The 17,760-nt window shown below is 42.7% G+C and overlaps 1 protein-coding gene across 11 annotated transcripts in view; it reads left to right on the forward strand.

Annotated features, from left to right (window-relative positions):
- LPP (LIM domain containing preferred translocation partner in lipoma) overlaps nucleotides 1-17,760 on the forward strand; it is a 353,105-nt gene that overhangs the window by 292,493 nt on the left and 42,852 nt on the right. For all 11 annotated transcript variants that reach the window (XR_015700425.1, XM_087739193.1, XM_087739197.1 and 8 more), the window contains one exon: nucleotides 848-1,017. Coding sequence is in view for 10 of the 11 variants with exons in the window: in XM_087739193.1 (XP_087595319.1) it covers nucleotides 848-1,017 (170 nt within the window). In the remaining variant the exon portion in view is untranslated. The remainder of the gene's footprint in view (nucleotides 1-847; nucleotides 1,018-17,760) is intronic.

Below are 17,760 nucleotides of genomic sequence, written 5' to 3' on the forward strand. Positions count from 1 at the left end.
AGCTCTTAGATCTTGTCTTTACTTAGAGTCCATACTAGCAGCTTTTGATACACCTTTCTTGAAGGATGGTAAGAATAAAGTATCCACACATTTGTTTCTTGAGGAATAGTTTCTGTGCTTTAAATAGACACAATATCTTAATCCGTATTAATCTTCAAACAGAGAAGTCATTTTTCCATGTAAAAGATGATATTGCACTCCTTGTAATCACTCAGTCTTTAGCTACTACTTTTTATTTAAAATACCAACTAGCTCAGCATCATCACGTTAGCAAAAGCATGAGGATTGATACTGCTATACTGGAAAAAGCATAAAAAGTGAAATCCTTTTGCCAGTGTAATTGGCTCCATTGAGGGAATTGGTTTAAGCTGTACAAGCAAAAACTACTCTTTAAATGGTAACAATTGCGCTGCCACCAGGCAGCTTTACGAGGCATCCTACCACAAAATTCTTTCATGTGGAGGCAAGGCTTTAGGCACAGGTTTATCCCATCTAACTGAGGAGCTGAGGATGACTATATAGCTGGGTTAGATGATAACAGAATGGTTTGCATCTGGGGCTCAGACTCCTTACAATGATCACTGCCTAGCAGCAGTAGCAGTAGAATTTATATCAGTGCAGTCTTGGGAGCCAGTTTCAGGCCTTCCTAGATCTTTTCATATGAGCCAGCACCAGAGTGCCTTTCAGTGGTGCTGGATCTTTGCCAGCAGTGGCACAAATTGCTCTTCTGTTGACTGAGCTGCTGTGTCCCCCTTACCTGCTATGCAGCACAGGTGTGTGGGAAGACCTTCTCTGCAGTTGAGACCAGGAGCTTGCTCTGACTCATGTCCTTTCCCTTTGGTGACAGGCCGCTGTGCCCGCTGTGGGGAGAATGTTGTTGGGGAAGGCACCGGCTGCACAGCCATGGACCAGGTCTTTCACGTGGAGTGCTTCACCTGCATGATGTGCAACAACAAGCTGAGGGGACAGCCTTTCTATGCAGTGGAGAAGAAGGCCTACTGTGAACCCTGCTATATTGTAAGTACCCATTCTTCTTTGCACCCTGATTTTAATGCACAGACATTGGAAAGATTGATTTCTTTCACTGCTGTACAGTTGCCTTACAGTTAAAACCTGACAATCCCATGGCAGTACTGTGAGCACCGGTTTTTCCATGCTCTTCAGAAGAACTCTGATCTTTTCAGCTTCTGGGTGAATTTCATTTCCTGGTCTAACCTATCTCTGAAATGAAGTGGCCAAAGCACAGGAAACATGCTTTTTGTGATTATTTCAGCTCTGTAAGGAGCAGGCTACACAGTGATTTTTAAGTGGTAGTGTTGCTCTCGGAAGCTTTCTGTGTTGAGAAACCTGATACCAAAACGCTTACAGACTGTGGTGCCCACTAAGATTAAGGAGGTGGGATGCAAGATAGCACTAAAACTTCTAAAATCAAGACCTTTGCATTGCTTGATGGAAGTCCTGCTGATCTAAAGGTCTTTGGATTGGATATCTTTGATGCTTACCTTGCCCTAAAATTTCATTTCATGCTTCCAACAAGCTTTTAAAGCAAACAATTAACAGTTGCTCTGAGGAGCTGCACCTTTTAAAAGGCTCCCATAAGAGCTAGCTGGAACCAGTTGCACAGTTGCAAATTAAAGAAACATCACATAAGGTGCCTGAGGCCTTACCTTGGTGTGACCTTAGCATACAGTATATAGCGGATAATCCTTGTAATTTAGAATGAGAAAAGTGCCTAAACATTCTTAAAGCTTTGATAGGTCTTTCTCTAAACCTCCAATGCAGAGTTCTTTTTATAAACACTGGACCTGAGACCTTTCCAGAATTGGATTTGCACTTCTGAAAGTAAAAATTGATGCTTTTCTTGACATTTCTGGCATTCTAATAATAATTAAAGCAATAATATGTATTTCTGAAAATGCCACCAATATCCCATTATTCCTTCTGTTTCTGCAGAGCCTTTGCAGCGGGATTATTGCTGAAATATTGAGTATAAAATGGGAAGATTCTGTCTTATTTACAGTGGCAGTGATATATGGGCCTTGCTAATTGGGTTTTAAAAACTAAATGATCTTTTGATGGAATATGTACCTTTTAAACCATTTCCATTTTTGTTTGCACTAAAATGATTGCACCATAAAAAATTTAAGGTTAATTTTGTGGCAAGTTTGATCATGTGCAAAGCACTGCAGACTTTAGGAAGGTGCATTCATAATACGATTGGAGCAACTTTATGTAACTGGAATTAAATGTTTCGTTGACTTCAGGCTGGAGTTGACTTCATCTGCTTGCAGATTGATACTTTCTTTTCCTCTTTTTTAAATCAAGCACACATTCTTCACCACTCATCTGCTTTAGTTTGTGAAAACATCTGCATTACCCACTGTAGTAATGGTTTAAGATTATTTAATCCTGTTACTTATACACTTCATTAGCCTGAGTGAATTGTTGGCAAGGGTTCAGTAAACTTCCTACATTGGGAGATAAAAGGATAAAAAGGGAAAGGGAGAAGGATTCTGTTCCTCATTTTCTTTCAAATTTATCTTCTATCTATTTAAGGGATAAAGGAATGATAATTGCCTGGTTGCATCTGCATTTGTATGTTCTGTGATACGGCTTTGCAGCTCCCAGTACAGAGGAAAGAGTAAACGTTTAATAGCTTTCTTTTATATAACCAGAAGGGGCCTTTAAATGTTTATCCATGCAGTCCACAAAAACCTGGTATGGACTTAGCCCAAAACACGTCTGGATCCATCTGCTGCTGCACATGCAGGGGAAAGGATGGCGATGGTGATGGGGCTACGTACGTGTGGCTGGACAGCTGGTACTGTGAGTGGGAAATGGAAAGCAGGAATCTAGCAATCTGATGCAGCAAAGAAAAAAAAACATCCAAGCACACATTAAACTCTTAAATGTAGAAGAAACAAGTGTTGGGAGCCTAAGTCTCAATACCCTTCAGAAAGCTCAGGACTTTGTTGTGCTGAAAGCCAGATCTACAAGGGATCTAGGCACCTGCCATGCTATTGGCTTTAGGCCTGAGGAATTTGTGTTGTAGAGCATCTCTCATTGATTTTTTTTTTTTTTTCTTCAATGAAATGAGGTCTGCATTGGCTTCAGTAGGGTGATGAGTGCCTAAGTACACTGAGGGCCTGAGCTAGGCTTGCAAGTTGTTCTTCCAAATGGATTGGGGGCCCTTAAATTTCTGAGGTGCAATCTGAATGCTTTTGCCTTCAGATGTATGATGCGGTCATACTGAAGTCAATGAGAGTTAATGACCTGCTTAAAATCTAGCCTGTGCTTAAGGACTTTGCTGAATTGTGGCCTCTGATTTTTTTTTTTTTGAGCTTTCCCAAGTCCCATTATCAGAAAATAACTTGGACACTTGGAGCCCTAGCTCTGTAGGAAATCAATGGGACTGAAGGACCCAGACTCAGATTCCTGTGGACCTGAATTCCTATGAAAGGTGGAGCCTGTGTGACTAGACCAAGATTGCACAGCTAATCCATGGCTGTGGCAAGCTGAGAAAACAGGATTCTCAGCTGGTATAAATCTGAGTAATTCAATGAAGCTTGTTTACTGGTCTGCCTAATTCACACTGATTTCTAGCACACATCCCCACTTCCCCAAGTCCAAAACTTGACCTATTATGCAAGCCATTAGGCCAAGCTGCTTCATTTATATAAATAAAATGAACTATAGTATTTGCCTGGTCGTGATATATAAATTCATGAATTCTTTGATTTTTTTTTTAATGATTCCCTTGTGTGACTTGTGGCTGTACATGCATAAAAACTATGCACAAAAATAAAAATACATGTTTTTCAGCAGTTAGAATTGGCTAATCTCAGTTTATTATGTGACTCTTCTTAGTTGTGGTGGAGTAAAACTTACTGTATTAAAAAAAAATTAAGATTACTGCAGAGAGCTGTATTTAATTACTTGTTAGTCAATACCAAGCCTAAATAACCTGCAGGAGGGTTGGGGTTTTTTGTTTTTGTTTCTGGTTTTATTTATCAGTGACCCATTTAAGATGAAATTCCCCAAAAGTCTGAATTAACATGTAAGGAGATCCATCACTTGTTTAAAAAAATATTTTTCCTAATGGGAATTTGAGTACCAGAGTTAATTTTTCACACAAAAATCCCCTTACCCAAAATCTGGTCACTATCATTTCCTGTTACATCTTATGAATGCAGCGAGTTCTGTTGCCAATGTGTTTGCTGGTTTTGCTCTGCATCCAAGGATTCTTTCATTATTAATGTTATTTCTAAAAGAGTACCAGTCTTCTCCATTAAGACACTTCTGCTGAACTAGAAGCAACTGTAAAAAATAAAGTGTAAATAGGAGACAGATGTCTCCTAGTCATTACGACAGTCAAGTAACATCTGAAATATCATGATAGGGTTTCCAGTGTAACCAGCATATTGCTGTACACATGATGAATGCTGTGTCTGCAGTATGTTATCAGTATACTTTTCCCCTCCCTTACAGGGCAAATTACTGACAAAAAAAATTTGGTTTGCTTCCTCTGAGTAGTTGAAGAGATTTTAGCGCTGGGCTCAGTGCAGAGAAAAGGTTAAGAGTAATATCAGTGGAACCGTTGTTATAAAAGATTGAAGAGAAAGATGTTCGAGCAGTGCCAGCTGTCTGCTTTCCAAATACTGTATTATCATAAGGACCGAACACAAGGTTAACCAGACACGCCAGCCTGGCAAGAGTGATGCTGCTGTTTTGTGAATGGGATGTTCTTTGATGTCCCGATGACTTTCTCTGTGATGTGGAAATTTTCCTCCATTCTTTATCCCCTTTCCTGGCAGTTGGAGATAAACTCTCTGAGGATGAGAGGTGCTGAGCACTTGCAGTTAGCGCAGAAAGATCTTGCAGATGCTCCTGGCCTCTGAGGGTTTCTTCTGTTGTGTCCAAGTCAATGTGACCCAGCACTGGGCCCTGAGGGAAGGACCATGGTGTGATGGGGAAGGGGACGAGAAAGCAGAAATAACTAACCAAGCAAAGCAGAAATAGCCAGGGTCAGATGAAAGAGAGCTCGGAGAAGTGGTGGGCTAGAAATGATGAGCAGTTGAAGGAGAGGAAAAAAACTGTCTCCTGTCTGTCTAGCTAGAGTAGGGGAAGGCGGTGGGTATACTCTGCAGTGCCCTATGGAGACCCAGGCATCGAGGTTTCCTGTTCCTGCTGCGTGCTGTGAGACATTGAGGACATGATCTTAAACCCTACCCCAAAGATGACTTACAAGGATTTTGCAGGGTGAGGTTCGTCTTTCCGTAGTACTGAAGCTGTGGAAGTGTTTGAAGGGGGAAGAATTGTGCATGGACGTCATGCCCTGATCACTGCTGTTCCCCAGCTTTAAACTCAGGATCATAGTGCTCCACTCTTTTTCCCCTGCTTGTTTGTTTTGCGAGCAAAAAAAACCCATATCTTCAGGGTTTCTCTCTCTTACTAGCTTCTACCTTCCTGGCCTATCAGAGGCTGTAGTTCAGTAGGAGAAGATAGTTCAGACCAGAACACAAGAGAAATGCTGGTGTTTTAGGAAATGGTATGACTAGAGCCACTGGTGCTATGGAGCATCCTGGGAAAGCTTAAGTTTGCTAATAATTCTGAAATGTCAGTGTTAACTCAATTTGTGCCCATTGAAATCTCTGGTAAAACTGCTGTCAGCTTCAGTGCGGTTCGTATTGTAAGCCTCACCCTGTGTGCGCACAGGAGTGTGGTTGCTTGAAAGCTGTGCAAGAGCAACTACCTCTAGCATATACGGTTTAAAATGTAAGGTTGATCCCTGCAGTAAAATTACATCTATTTTTAAAAATAGTTCTGCAATTTGTAAGCAGAGATTACAGCACTAATTTAGCAACCATGTAACAATTTAAATTGGACCAGAAAAGAGAAACTATAATTTAAAGATTTTTTTTTTTTATGATACAAGTTTTCTTCTTTTTAAAGTAAAAAGCCCTTTATTCTTGTTTTTGTCAAGCAACGTATTGAATTTGAGAGTAATTTATGGAAAGTGCTGCCAGCATGGTATTGCGAGTGCTCCACAATTTGAATTTAAACTGCTCAATGGGATCATTAAGACTATTATGCCTGCTTTCCAAAGAGTTTGAATTCAAAATGACAACTGGAACAAAAATATAAAATAAACTAAAGAGAAGTCACGCACTCTTTATGTGGTGGAATTTTTCTGCCCTCGAAATATTTCATTGAGATCAATGCTCTTCTTCAGTCCTCTCCTAGAAAAAAAGCTGCTGTTGCTAGTTTTAGTTCGGTGCTCCTGTGTGAGTCATCAGCAGCAGTGAGCTGAACCTATGACCCGTGGATCTAAAAGCATTAAGTCTCGGCTGCTGTAGCGGAGAGATGCAGCTTGGCTGCACCAGGCAGCAGCGGGCTCCTGCCCTGGGTGTTTCTTACCCACAACAGAAGAGGTCCGTGGGCACAGCAGACACAAAACAGGTCCAGAGTTTTGGTTTGCTTACAGGCATGTTTTAATCCTGTTGATTATTAGCTTTGATGATGTTGCTAGTCTAGGCCCAAATGGTAACTTCTTTGGGAAAAAATAATGGCAAGGGAAGACTGTCATTCCTGGTAAACTGATCATCACTTGTAAAACTGAAAAATGAATAAATCCTTTAAGAGTGTAACAGCCCCTTCTATTAATACCACCTAGCAACAGTTGATCTAAAAAATACAGATGGAAGCTGGGGGAGGAGTGGTGGCCATAAGCTCAGTGCTACTATGAGTGGTAAATGGTCTTGTGCAATCAGGGCATAAAATAGAGGAGGATGGGGTGCTATTGCATAAGCTGCACCTGGAGCTTCCAGGAGTCCAAGTCTAGGAGGTACAGAAACGCGTGTGTGTGAAAGAATATGTCAATGAAGCAGCTTCCGTCAAAACTGGGACGGATGCTGAACTTAGCTGACCCTCCTGAAGCCTGCATCTGTTTTTTCAGTGGCCTATGAGCTGTTATAGGGGGTGAGTCGTGCCTCTTTGTCACTAGACAGGAGGAAAAGGTTCCGGGGGGGGGGGGGGGGCGGGGCAGGGGTCAATAACCTCCTTTCTAAACTGGAATTATAAAGAAAGGGGAGAAGGCATACCATGAGGTGATGAGGTATGCTATATAGGAACTCCTCTGTGGAGACTGAAAGGCTCATATCAAAGAGGACAGGGACAATTCATCTTGCTGTCCAGCAAGGACAGAACAAGAAGTCTACAAACTAAAGCTGTAAGAGGAAGAATTCCTAGTGCTCTTAGAAGACATGAGAGCGTAAGCCCTGCCAAGATTTGCACTGGGCTCACCTTGGTGGAGGATTCTCTGAGTGAGACCGCACACTTGTCTGCTGAGGGTGGCTTAGAGGATGAAATTACTCTTTTTATCAATGCAGCAGGATGTGCTTGGCTAACTTGCCCAAATCACTTGATGGGATTAAAGAGATAGTGCACCCTGTTTTCAATCTATAGTTGCTGTTTGCCTTCATGGTGTTGACTGTTGCGAATGCAGCTGATTGATGTTGAAGTAGATAGTGAGAGGATCAGGCCACACCTTGGTATAATTGACTTTCCAGAAAGCTGAGCGAACTGTTGCTGGAACTGGAAGACCAGCTATGGACTGTGGAGGTAAAGCAACTTGATGGTACCAATGATAGCACTGTTATGAGAGGGATGTTTTTGGAAAAGTCACCACAGTGCTGGACAGCATCTTAAAAGATACATCTGTGTTGGAAGATTGGGCATGAAGTGCCGATTAACTAGTTCAGTGATATCTTGGTAGCTCAGAGTTTTGCAAGGGATGGATGGATAGTTTCCCACTCCTCTCCATGGTCCATCTTTAAGAATGTGTCCTTATTAGGTGAAGATGGCTCCTCCACACCTGGGCTTGCTTGAGACTTTTGTGATGGCTTGCTAGAATCTGTATCTTTCCTCCTGTATGTGTTAGCAGCCATAACAACATGAATTGTCTTCTTGTCTCTGCCTTGCACTTTTATAATTGGAGGCATTTTTCATATTTGATTATATGAACTGAGCATTGATTTGACATGTATAATCTAGAAAAACTATACCATGGGAAACTTTGTGGAGGGAGTTCTTAGTGTAGCTGAAATAAGATGATGTTGTGAAGGACCAGCTGCTGCCATTCAGTGAATTTCTCACCTCACAAGGTGAATTCCACTGACCAACTGTATATTCTTAGGAAGAAAATAGTCTCCCTTTCTGCAGGACCAGTGGGATTTTATGGCTCCTGACTATACATCTGCTTATGGATCGTACTACAGCAGAGGGGATGGTGAAGTCATTTAGCAATGACTTCAAGCTGTGCGTTGAGCTTTCCCTTTAGAAGGTAGTCCAACTCTTGTCTGCCTTTGAAAGCTAGCAGAAATGCCTTATAAGGAAAGAATAAAGTCTTATGCACCAGCATCTTTGTAGTAGTGAGAAAATCTTCCTCATTTGCGGTCAAGTGTGGATGGGTATTAAATGGCAAGCCACATCTAATGTTTGTAGTGTTCATCTTTGCTTTTCTTTCAGTTGTACTTCACCACCTTCTCAGCAAACTATTTGCTGCTTTCACACTTTGCTACCTGAGTAGCATCTAGAGATCCCACTGTAATAAACTCCCATTGTGGTGTGTCAGTGAATGATAGGCGATAGCCTCTGCCTCTAAAAACCTTCCTGGCAAACAGCAGCAAGTGGACGGGGGGAAGGGCAGTGGCATTGCCTCCATGTTGCAGATAGAGAACTGACCCCAAGAAGATTAAATGCAGTTTGTTTAGGGCATGGATCTCCATTGCTGGAAGCCTTCAAGGACAGGTGGGGCAGCCATTTGTAAAGAACAGTTAAGATCCAGTCAAGCCTTCTCTAGGCAGGGGCAGACCCGGGGGTCTTTTCTGGCCCTGTTTCCTCCAGTTCTGAGCTCGAGTGACCTGTCCAGGACCACAAACACGGCCTGCAGCATACAGCTCAGGTTTTCCACATCCTAATATTCTGCCTAGTTGCAGTTCCGCCTGGAAAGATCTTCAAGTGAAGGAGCTACCTTTCTTTTCTTCCCCTCCTCAAATCACTGCTGTTTAGGGACTGGGCATGAATATGAATGAGTAGCTGAAAGCTGAGTGAGGGCTCTTGGAAAACGTGGGAGGGGAGGAGGTACCATGACTGTGTTCCCTTCCATGAAGTCCTACTGCTTGCTTGTAGCCCCACATAGTTATTTGTCAATTCAAACTGCTGAAGACAATTATTTTGGAAAGGCTGTGATTTATTTGAAATAGGGCCTGTAATTTAGGTGTGTGTTTCCATCAGATCCATGTATTATTGAGTTTGCTCTGTCCTTCCTAATGCAGTGATGTCAAAGTGCTGCACAGTGTCCAGAGATGATAAAATCAGAACTCACTGAAGTAAATACAGGGTTAACATTTCTAGCAAATCTTTTTTATTATTTTGCACCACTGATCCTATGCTAGCAGAGCTGCTGGTAAAGCATAGGCCTTGCAGCCAGGCTGTGATACCTTCCAGTAACAGAGCTGAATCTGTCCTGGAAGGGGTGTTTGGATTTAGCAGGTATGATTTCCCCTTAGCAGCCTTGCAGAGAACAGAAAGTCTTGTCTCGGTCGCTCTCTGATTCCAGATGCCCTCTTACTTTGGTCCAGACAGCGATTTGCAAGCCTGAGCGCTGGGGAGGCGAGCGGGCTTTTGCAGCGTGCCACTTCAGCCGTCTCCTTGGTGAAGCCACACTCCAAGGAATTTGCTCTGGCAAAAGCTCAGTCTGTGACTCGATCCTCCCTCTAGCGTCCTGCCTCTGTTTCTTCACTCCAGGACATCAGTTTGCCTGCGTGCAATGTTTGCAGTAGAGGAAACTGTTGAACTTGCCATCGCACACACACACAAACCCCAGTAGGCTTGGTAGATTTCTGGTTAGGAAAAAACAAAATCACGCCAGTTTAGGGAAAGCGCAACAAGCATGAATGATGACAGGAGAAAAAGTTTATTGATTCTAAGAGTATGGTGAGTGTTTGGTGCTCATGGAGGGTCAAAGCAAATTGCAAGTATGTTGGTTTTTCTCAGCTGCATTGATTATAAAGCTGCGGGCCAAGTACAATATTGACAGTAGAGGCAGATCATCCACTGGGGTATTTTGGGCAGAAGGAAGACCAGATTATAGCTCAACTCTGGTGCTGTAGCATTTGCTGGGGACAAGACATTATTGTGCACTGGTAGGTAGCAGATTTCACAGGAGCAGAGAGCACGTTGGTTAATGTGGCCAGTGAGACCTGCAGTCCTTGTGCCTGCACCCATCCCTGTGAGGACCATCTGTACAAGCCAAGGCAGCGATGGGACCATGCACATCAGTGAGTGTGGAGCTGGTGGGGCGTCTGGATGGTTTAAAATGAGTGATGAGATCCGTACAGTGTTGCCCCTGCTTTTCACTGGCTGCTATTCCCTGACAAACGTTTGACATGAAAGCACTACGTGGGTTTTTCACAGCAACCCGATGCTGTAAACCTCTGAGCAGACTTACCATCCAGCTCTGAGGCAGTTCAGTAAGTGCAGGGAATCGGAAACTGGTGTCAATCTTTATGCTACATGGCCATGTTTCCAAAAGCTTTCGCTGTTGTCAAAAATGGAGCTTCATGGGGGAAGAAAACCAAACTAGGAACCCTTGTAACATCTTTTGGTTTCAGGTATAAAGCAGGGATTTGATAGGCGCCTTCAGGCACCGTAGGAATGTGCTCCTGCAGACAGTGGGTATTGGAAAAGATCATTGTATTGTTTTGATTTTTATTGCCTTGCTGAAGTTAATCTGCTAACATGTGATAGTTTAATGCTGCAGCTCACTGTATTTACATCCTTGCTGTTTGACTCTTTAACACAAAGTGGCCTTCTGTTGTTTTCAGATTCTCATGTTACCTAATGCTCTTTATGTAGGTATTTTTTTCAAACTATTCTGAAAATCTAAACAAATACTGATTATGGTGCCCAAAACCTAAAAGTTGCTACTGACCAAACCTGGATATTTTCCCTTGCTTGTGAAGGGAAATATAGCAAGGGGCGGGGGGGGGAAGTGTTGAAATGTAAATTAACTTTCAGATGTTATCAGGGATTGAGATTTTAAGTATGAATATTCCATTAGCTCCTGACAATGTAGTTTTTTGTTTAAGGACGTGTTTGAACCAATACAACATCTTGGTGTTCCACCAACAGAGGTATCTGTGTAAATGCAATCTGTGTTAAAGCCAGACAACGCTTTTAAAAATTTATTTAATATTTCCTACAGCAAGCCATCTGTGACTGGTCATATTTTAGGAAGCAAACGAACATCATAGCAACGTTCTCCACTCTATTTGAGTAACTTTTAGACTTTTTAACTTAAATGTGCTGCCAAATATTTATGTTCTGTTATGAAAAGAAAAATATTTGTTTGACATCCTAGTCTCCCTGGCAATTTGCAGTCGGTTGCTCCTCTTAGGAGCTGTGCTTTTCTCATGGGTAGCGTAGGGCAAAAGAAGGGTACGGGCATCCCTGAAGCTGCTTTCTGGGCTCGCTCCTCAGCTGCAAGTAGAGGCAGCGGTAGCACACGATGAGGCTTTGCAGGGAGCAAGAGAGGCTGAGCCCTGGATCCTTGCATGGAGGATGCAAGGTGGGACAGGGGCAGGTTGCGCCCACTGCTGGCATTGGTGGGTCAGAGGGTGGTGGACTAGCCACTGTGGCCCAGGTGACCATCGCAACACTCTTGCCAATATGCAAAAGGCTCAAGAGTTCCTGGAAAAGCCAAACCACTTTGCAAGATGTCTTCCAGTGCATCTGCCACAGACACTGCAGCCATCACCAAGGCAACCAAGTTGCCAGAATTTAGCGGCAGCAAGGCAGAAGGAAAAATTAGTGATAGCCTAAATCGTGGCTGGCAAATGCTACTGAGCCTCAACTGCCCTAATGGAGCTGAGCTCTGCTCTGAGTAATATATGCTCTGCTTTTAGTAATAATTTTCACGGAAGTCTTGTATTGTATCCTGTTGCACAGATTTATGTCTTGCTTAAACTTTGCCTAAGGTAGTGAAATGCATTTGTTCAAGGGCTCAGAAATTGATGTGATCCTCTTATTACACAAATGTAGCAATAAACAACTGAAATGTCTGAAACAGTCCTGAAATAGTTAATTCCATTTTCGAAAGGCTGAAATGTTCCAAAGAGTCCCTGGTGGCGTAGCACCAATTTTTGCTCAGTACGCATTTGGAATGGTCCATATAACTTGCCTGTACTTACCACCTTGGGACTATCGCAACCAGCAGAAGTCCAGGTGAATCACCAGCACATAACCTGTCTACATATGTCTGTCACCTATAGTATCAATGCCATACATAGAATGTACATATTCTTACTCATATGCTGGAGGCCTTTGCAACATAGAGAAGGAAGAGAAAGCAGTCCTGATTTGCTCTATTACCTCTGACAGGTTTACTTTCACTGTGGCATGGCAATAAGATTAAAGTTTTATAGCAATATCACCTCCATCCAGACAAAAAAAAAAAAAAAAAACATAAAACCTCTCCTCTCTGCTACTTAGATTTCAAACTCTTTTATAGAGCTTCTGCATCTGTTAATAAAATCCTTAATTCATTTTGAACATTTTATTGTCACTTCAGATAAAAGTTTAATCAGGTAGAATTATTGCCCTTCTAATATTCCCTTAACCTTTGCATTTTAGACTTAGACCATATCAGATAAATTTTGAAATCACTTTTTTATAGACTTGAATGCCCCCATCTCTGTTTTAGAGGGTACTTCTGCACAGAAATGCCGTAGTCTGTCTTGAGGTCATGTGAAAACTTAAAAGGCTCTAATGTGAGCACTGCTCACTTTCCGCTGAAGTGTCTTGCATGCCCTATTAATTACTTTAATGGTGACATGCTGGTTTAAGGGAGTTCTTTATTAATACCACTAAATCTTTTTTTATTGTTGTTTAAACACTTTTTCTTTCCTTTATGTAGATGTATTTAATCCTTTCTGTCTTTAAAGTAAATGAGTGCATAACTCCACATGAGGCGTTTGACACTTCCATTTTGCATTCTCAGGAGGGGGCAGGGGAGCATTTTGCTCCCTTGCCTGCAATGTCTGCATCCCAGCAGAGAAGTGCACACCTGTACTTGTGTCTGTAATCATGTGTTAGATTGTTGTGGTAGAAGCAATTTTTAAAATCTGGTATCTGTCTTTCCAGAAATAATATGCAGTGAACTTGCCGTTACTCTTCCAGGATGTTGAGATTTTAGAGGTCAGTTTGGCTTTCTTGTTGAAAAGTGCAGCGTTCCCAGTTTACGAGAGGATTTGCTTATGTTTGAGCCTTTTCTCAGCAAGGAGGACACATCAATTTGCTCTCTTCAGTCTGAACTCTTTAAGTAATAGTATTCTAGTAGTTCATTCTAACTTTAAAGATGTAGAGCATTCACTATACCAGTTTATTTAATGAACTAGCTAGCTGGTAAAGCATTGACATCCATGCCTGCAGTTGGATTTAAGTCTATTATATCTCTACTTTTTAAGGTGATATCTTTTGCAAAATATGTGGTTTGATCCATATTAGTTGCAGAATTTCTTGGCCTGGGGAGGGGGAACAAGGTATGAGAAAGAAATTATCTTTGAGACCTGGAGAAATATTTTCAAAAGCATGTAAATGGTTGAGGAACTTACTGCTTTTTGGTCTACTAACCTGCTCTTGACAATGAGACTTGAACTCCTAGTAGTAAGTAATCTGATTCTGTAGCACTTTTGAAAATGTTGCCTCCAAAGTGTTGCCTCTCCAATAGCTGTGGATGGTGGGTTTGCCATGAGATCTATAAATAACCTTCACTGGTCTTAAAGAAAATCACAATGGATTATTGAAAAACTAACTTTGAAGAGGTTTCACCAACAGCAACTAGTCTTTTCTTCAGTGAGGGGGCAGCGGTTTTAGGCTGGGCGTTGTCTTTTGTTTTGTATGGGCAAAGTATGAAAACTTATGTTACACTGTGGCATCTGTCTCTTGACCTCTTCTCTCCCAGATGACTTCTGGCTCCCAAAAGCTTCTGTGCCTAACTGGGTAGTAAAGTTCCTGTGGACCCTTCCATGGCCAATGTATGCTTGTACATACACACAGACTTGCACAGGAAGAGTCTGGAAGCCTGAATTCAGTCTGAAATGACTTGGCATTTGCCTGAGAAAGGTATTCCTTCCTCTCATGGACTTTCCCTCAGGTTTGTCCAAATCACTCTGCAGTTATCAGTAGCACACTTTGCTGTTGAGTGGGCAAAGCCTTTTGCTCACAATTGCTGTTTTAATTTTGGAAGCAGGCAGTATGCTCGTGCACTTATATGGTACTAAATGGTACCTTGTACGTTTTCAATTTTTCCTAAATGGTACCCTTTGCATTTTAGAATAAGTAGCTAATTAAATGGCAATGCTAAGTGCTGTTTTGCGGGCCACGGGTGTAGAGTCACTCTAGATTAGACAAGGGACCTGATCCTGTAAATCCAATTAGTCTAAGGTATGGGCCTGCTCCCACTGATCCCAATTTGAATGTTTTCTTTGATATTACTGGGAGCTGAATCAGACTTCTGGTATGCAAGACAATGTGGTTAATGAAAGTGTAAGAGGCATAGACCCCATCTCATAAAGTGACCCTCTTGGTTGTGTGTGGAATCTAGACTGGCTACATTAACAGAGTTTTCAATTTCTAGTTTTCAAAGTCAAAGATAAGTAAGGAGGATTCACGTGAATTTTAGTGGAAATTCCCTAAAATTAACTGAAAAGCTAAAAAGATGCTATTTTTTCCCCCTTTAGCTTGTGTTTACTTCCCCTTTCCCTTGTGAATACCTTGTTTATTTTTTAAATAAATAATCATATTTTAAAGCAGTGTAAATAAATTGCAAAGTGTGCTCCAATGGGGTGGATAAATATATTCCATCTGCTGGGGAGTGATTATTAAATAATTCACCAGTGGCAAACCCAGGAGTGGTTATCCATTTTCCCCTCATTCATGAGTAATTTTTTCTACATCCCATAGGAGCTCATTATGTTTTCTTTGTACATAATGTTTAATAATTTTAAAATCTGGCACTAACCCCTCCATCTACAGATTCTTCAATTTTTCCAAAATATTTGTGCATGTGTATGCATGTATGTGTTGGCAGAGCAAGGTGTTTGTTTCCTTTCTTCCCTTTTTTTTTTTTTGTGTTGAGAGAAGATGAGCATTGATGTATAAAGTGAGACGGGGAGCTGGGAAGCAAATTTCCTCATGTGCAAGGGAGTTTGCTCCTGCACGGATGGTGGATGGGTCACATCCCCGCTCTCACCCTTGTATGGGAATCAGTGTGACTTCAGGGCTGTGGCAGCTGTCGAGGTTTAACTCGTACTTCAACATTTATAAACAAAGCAATAAGAAGCAAGGAGAGGGAGCAGGACATGCATTTGAAGGACTGTTGTCTTTTACTCTATGTTAGGAAGAGTTTGGTTATCTTCTAAGGGACCAAGAGTGAGCCCGATGAGCCTGGCTTTTGGATAAGCAGCAATTACCTGATAAAAGCTAGAGCCATATCCCATCAGTGGAAAAATTGCCACAGATATGTGGATTGTTGCGCTTTGAGTCCAACCTTAAGGGAAGAGCTCGGCTCCTCCTGGTAGCTAGCAGACCCAGAGGCCTCCTGTGTGGGCTTTAAGCTGGCAAGGAGGGTGGCTGGGAAAGAGGACTGGATGGGGCTGGCACATAGTGGGAGGCTGGCACATAGTGGGAGGCTGTACAGTCAGCAGCTGGCACCTCTGGTGCTGGATCCCATTTCAGGTTCACGTTCCCGTAACTGCGTCTGCATCACTCACTGGGCAGGAGGTGAGGGACCACCATCCCGTCCTGCAGCCGCCCGATGCCAGTGCCCAAGGTCCTGTGGTCAGAGCTGGGCTTTATCCCATGCTGGAGGCAGATGTTTGCAGTTAGAGGACAGTCACTATCTTGGTGCTAAAATGTGTAATTAGCCACAAGAAATTCTTTCCTCAGCTGATGAAGACAGGAAGGTAAAAGTGTCTCTTAATGCTTTCACTGTTTTCGTAGGGAGTTGAGGGAATCTGGCCCCCCACACAGGGGGGGAACAGCAGTCCTATTTCCAACAGCTCTCTGCTGTTTTCTTGCACGTGTCCAAAGGTCCATGCTGTCAGCCAGAGAGGAACAAAACCTTCTCACTGAGAGGCAGAGAGCTATTTTCTTTCTGTCTCCCTCTTTTTCACATTCCCTGTAGGCATGTGCAGACTCCAGGTTTCAGAGGCAGCTGTGCTTTGTACTAAGCAGCAGCAGCAAACAGCTTTTCCCTGGGACAAAGAGCAGACCCCAACAATTTGGTTTTGGCTATAATTCCCAAATGATCCTTGACCTGGAAACTCCTCCTTTTGTTACTCTGCTAATCCCTTCTCCTAACTGGAGAACAGTTTTGGGGTTATTTGTGGGGGTTTTTTTTTTGGGGGGGGGGGGCAGGGAGGAGTAGTCTGCATGTGAATTAGCAGAACCTTGAATATTTTGCTTGTTTGTGAAGAAAGGTTCTTTTGCTTGGTTGTGAAGAAAGGTTCTTCCTTTCTTCACAAGACACTTCCCAAGCTCATACTTTGCATAGCTCCATCATAGTCAAAACTATGGCCAGAACAACATTTCCCATGACTGGTTTCTGTGCAGAACATGAGTTTTGCTGCTCTCAGTCTAGGATTGAAGTGCTGCAACTACTGAGGCTGGTGCTGACTCTGGGCTCCCTTCCCCATCTCATTTTCTGCTCCAAACGGTTGGTAATTTTCACTTCTGGCAATGATATTCCAGGATGGAAGAGCACAGGGAAGCTAATATCCAGGTGAAAGAACCATGGCAAGTGATCAGATTGAATATGAAGTCCTAGAGCAAATGAACAATGTGTTCAGCACTGTATGCACTACAGACATACAAAAGAGGAGGTTACACCTTGCAGAGCAAGGGCTGGGAGGGTAAGCTGAGGTGTGCTGGCCAGCATGCCAGCTGCAGGAAGAGTTGTGTGAACTCAGGGTTTACTGGGCTGCTCTAATTTAAACCTCAAGAAACTGGAAAAAAAAGCTGAGGATCGGAAGGGTGTTTGAAGGATATGGCTGGTGCTGGGGAGTACAAAATTACTGCCATGCTGGCTCTTCCATGCCCAAGGCTCATCCTTACATTAGCAGTTCTCCAGCCGTACAGCACGGGAGACACCTGTGTTCTGCTTGCAGACCCGGCCTGCCGGCACTTCCATTGGGGATGCCATTTAATTCCGTTTTCATTGATGTCCTTGATATTAACCAGGACTGAGCATCGTTGCTTGAAAGCAGCAGGGACAGCAAGCTCAGTTCTCTAGAAACCTGAGCTCAGGATGTAGATATAGATAGAGATATTTCCATGACATCCTTTTTTTCTTCTTACCCGCACATGCTGCCTCTCCCCCTGGACCTTGCTGTTTTCAGGTCTCTGTCTCCTTCTTTTTGTGTGAATTTTCGGTCTATTACGGTGATCCAATTGCTGCTCTTGCCCTCTCTGTCAAGCACATTGAGAGTGAGAAAAGTGGTTGGGTCAAATGACAGGTTAAGTCCAAGAGCAGAGCTGGGAAGATGGCTAGGCTTCCCTGCGCCCTGTACCACACATACCTACCATAACCTAAGCACCATAATCAGCTTCATGCTGATTTTTCTGTAGTGGCAATGCTGGCAGCACCTCTGCCTAAACACACAGAGAAGGCCCTGCACAGAAGACTCCCACCGCAGGGCA

The sequence above is a fragment of the Nipponia nippon genome, unplaced genomic scaffold (genome assembly GCF_047370975.1).
Source record: "Nipponia nippon isolate SJK-2023a ecotype South Korea unplaced genomic scaffold, ASM4737097v1 scaffold_7, whole genome shotgun sequence".
Classification (NCBI taxonomy): domain Eukaryota; kingdom Metazoa; phylum Chordata; class Aves; order Pelecaniformes; family Threskiornithidae; genus Nipponia; species Nipponia nippon.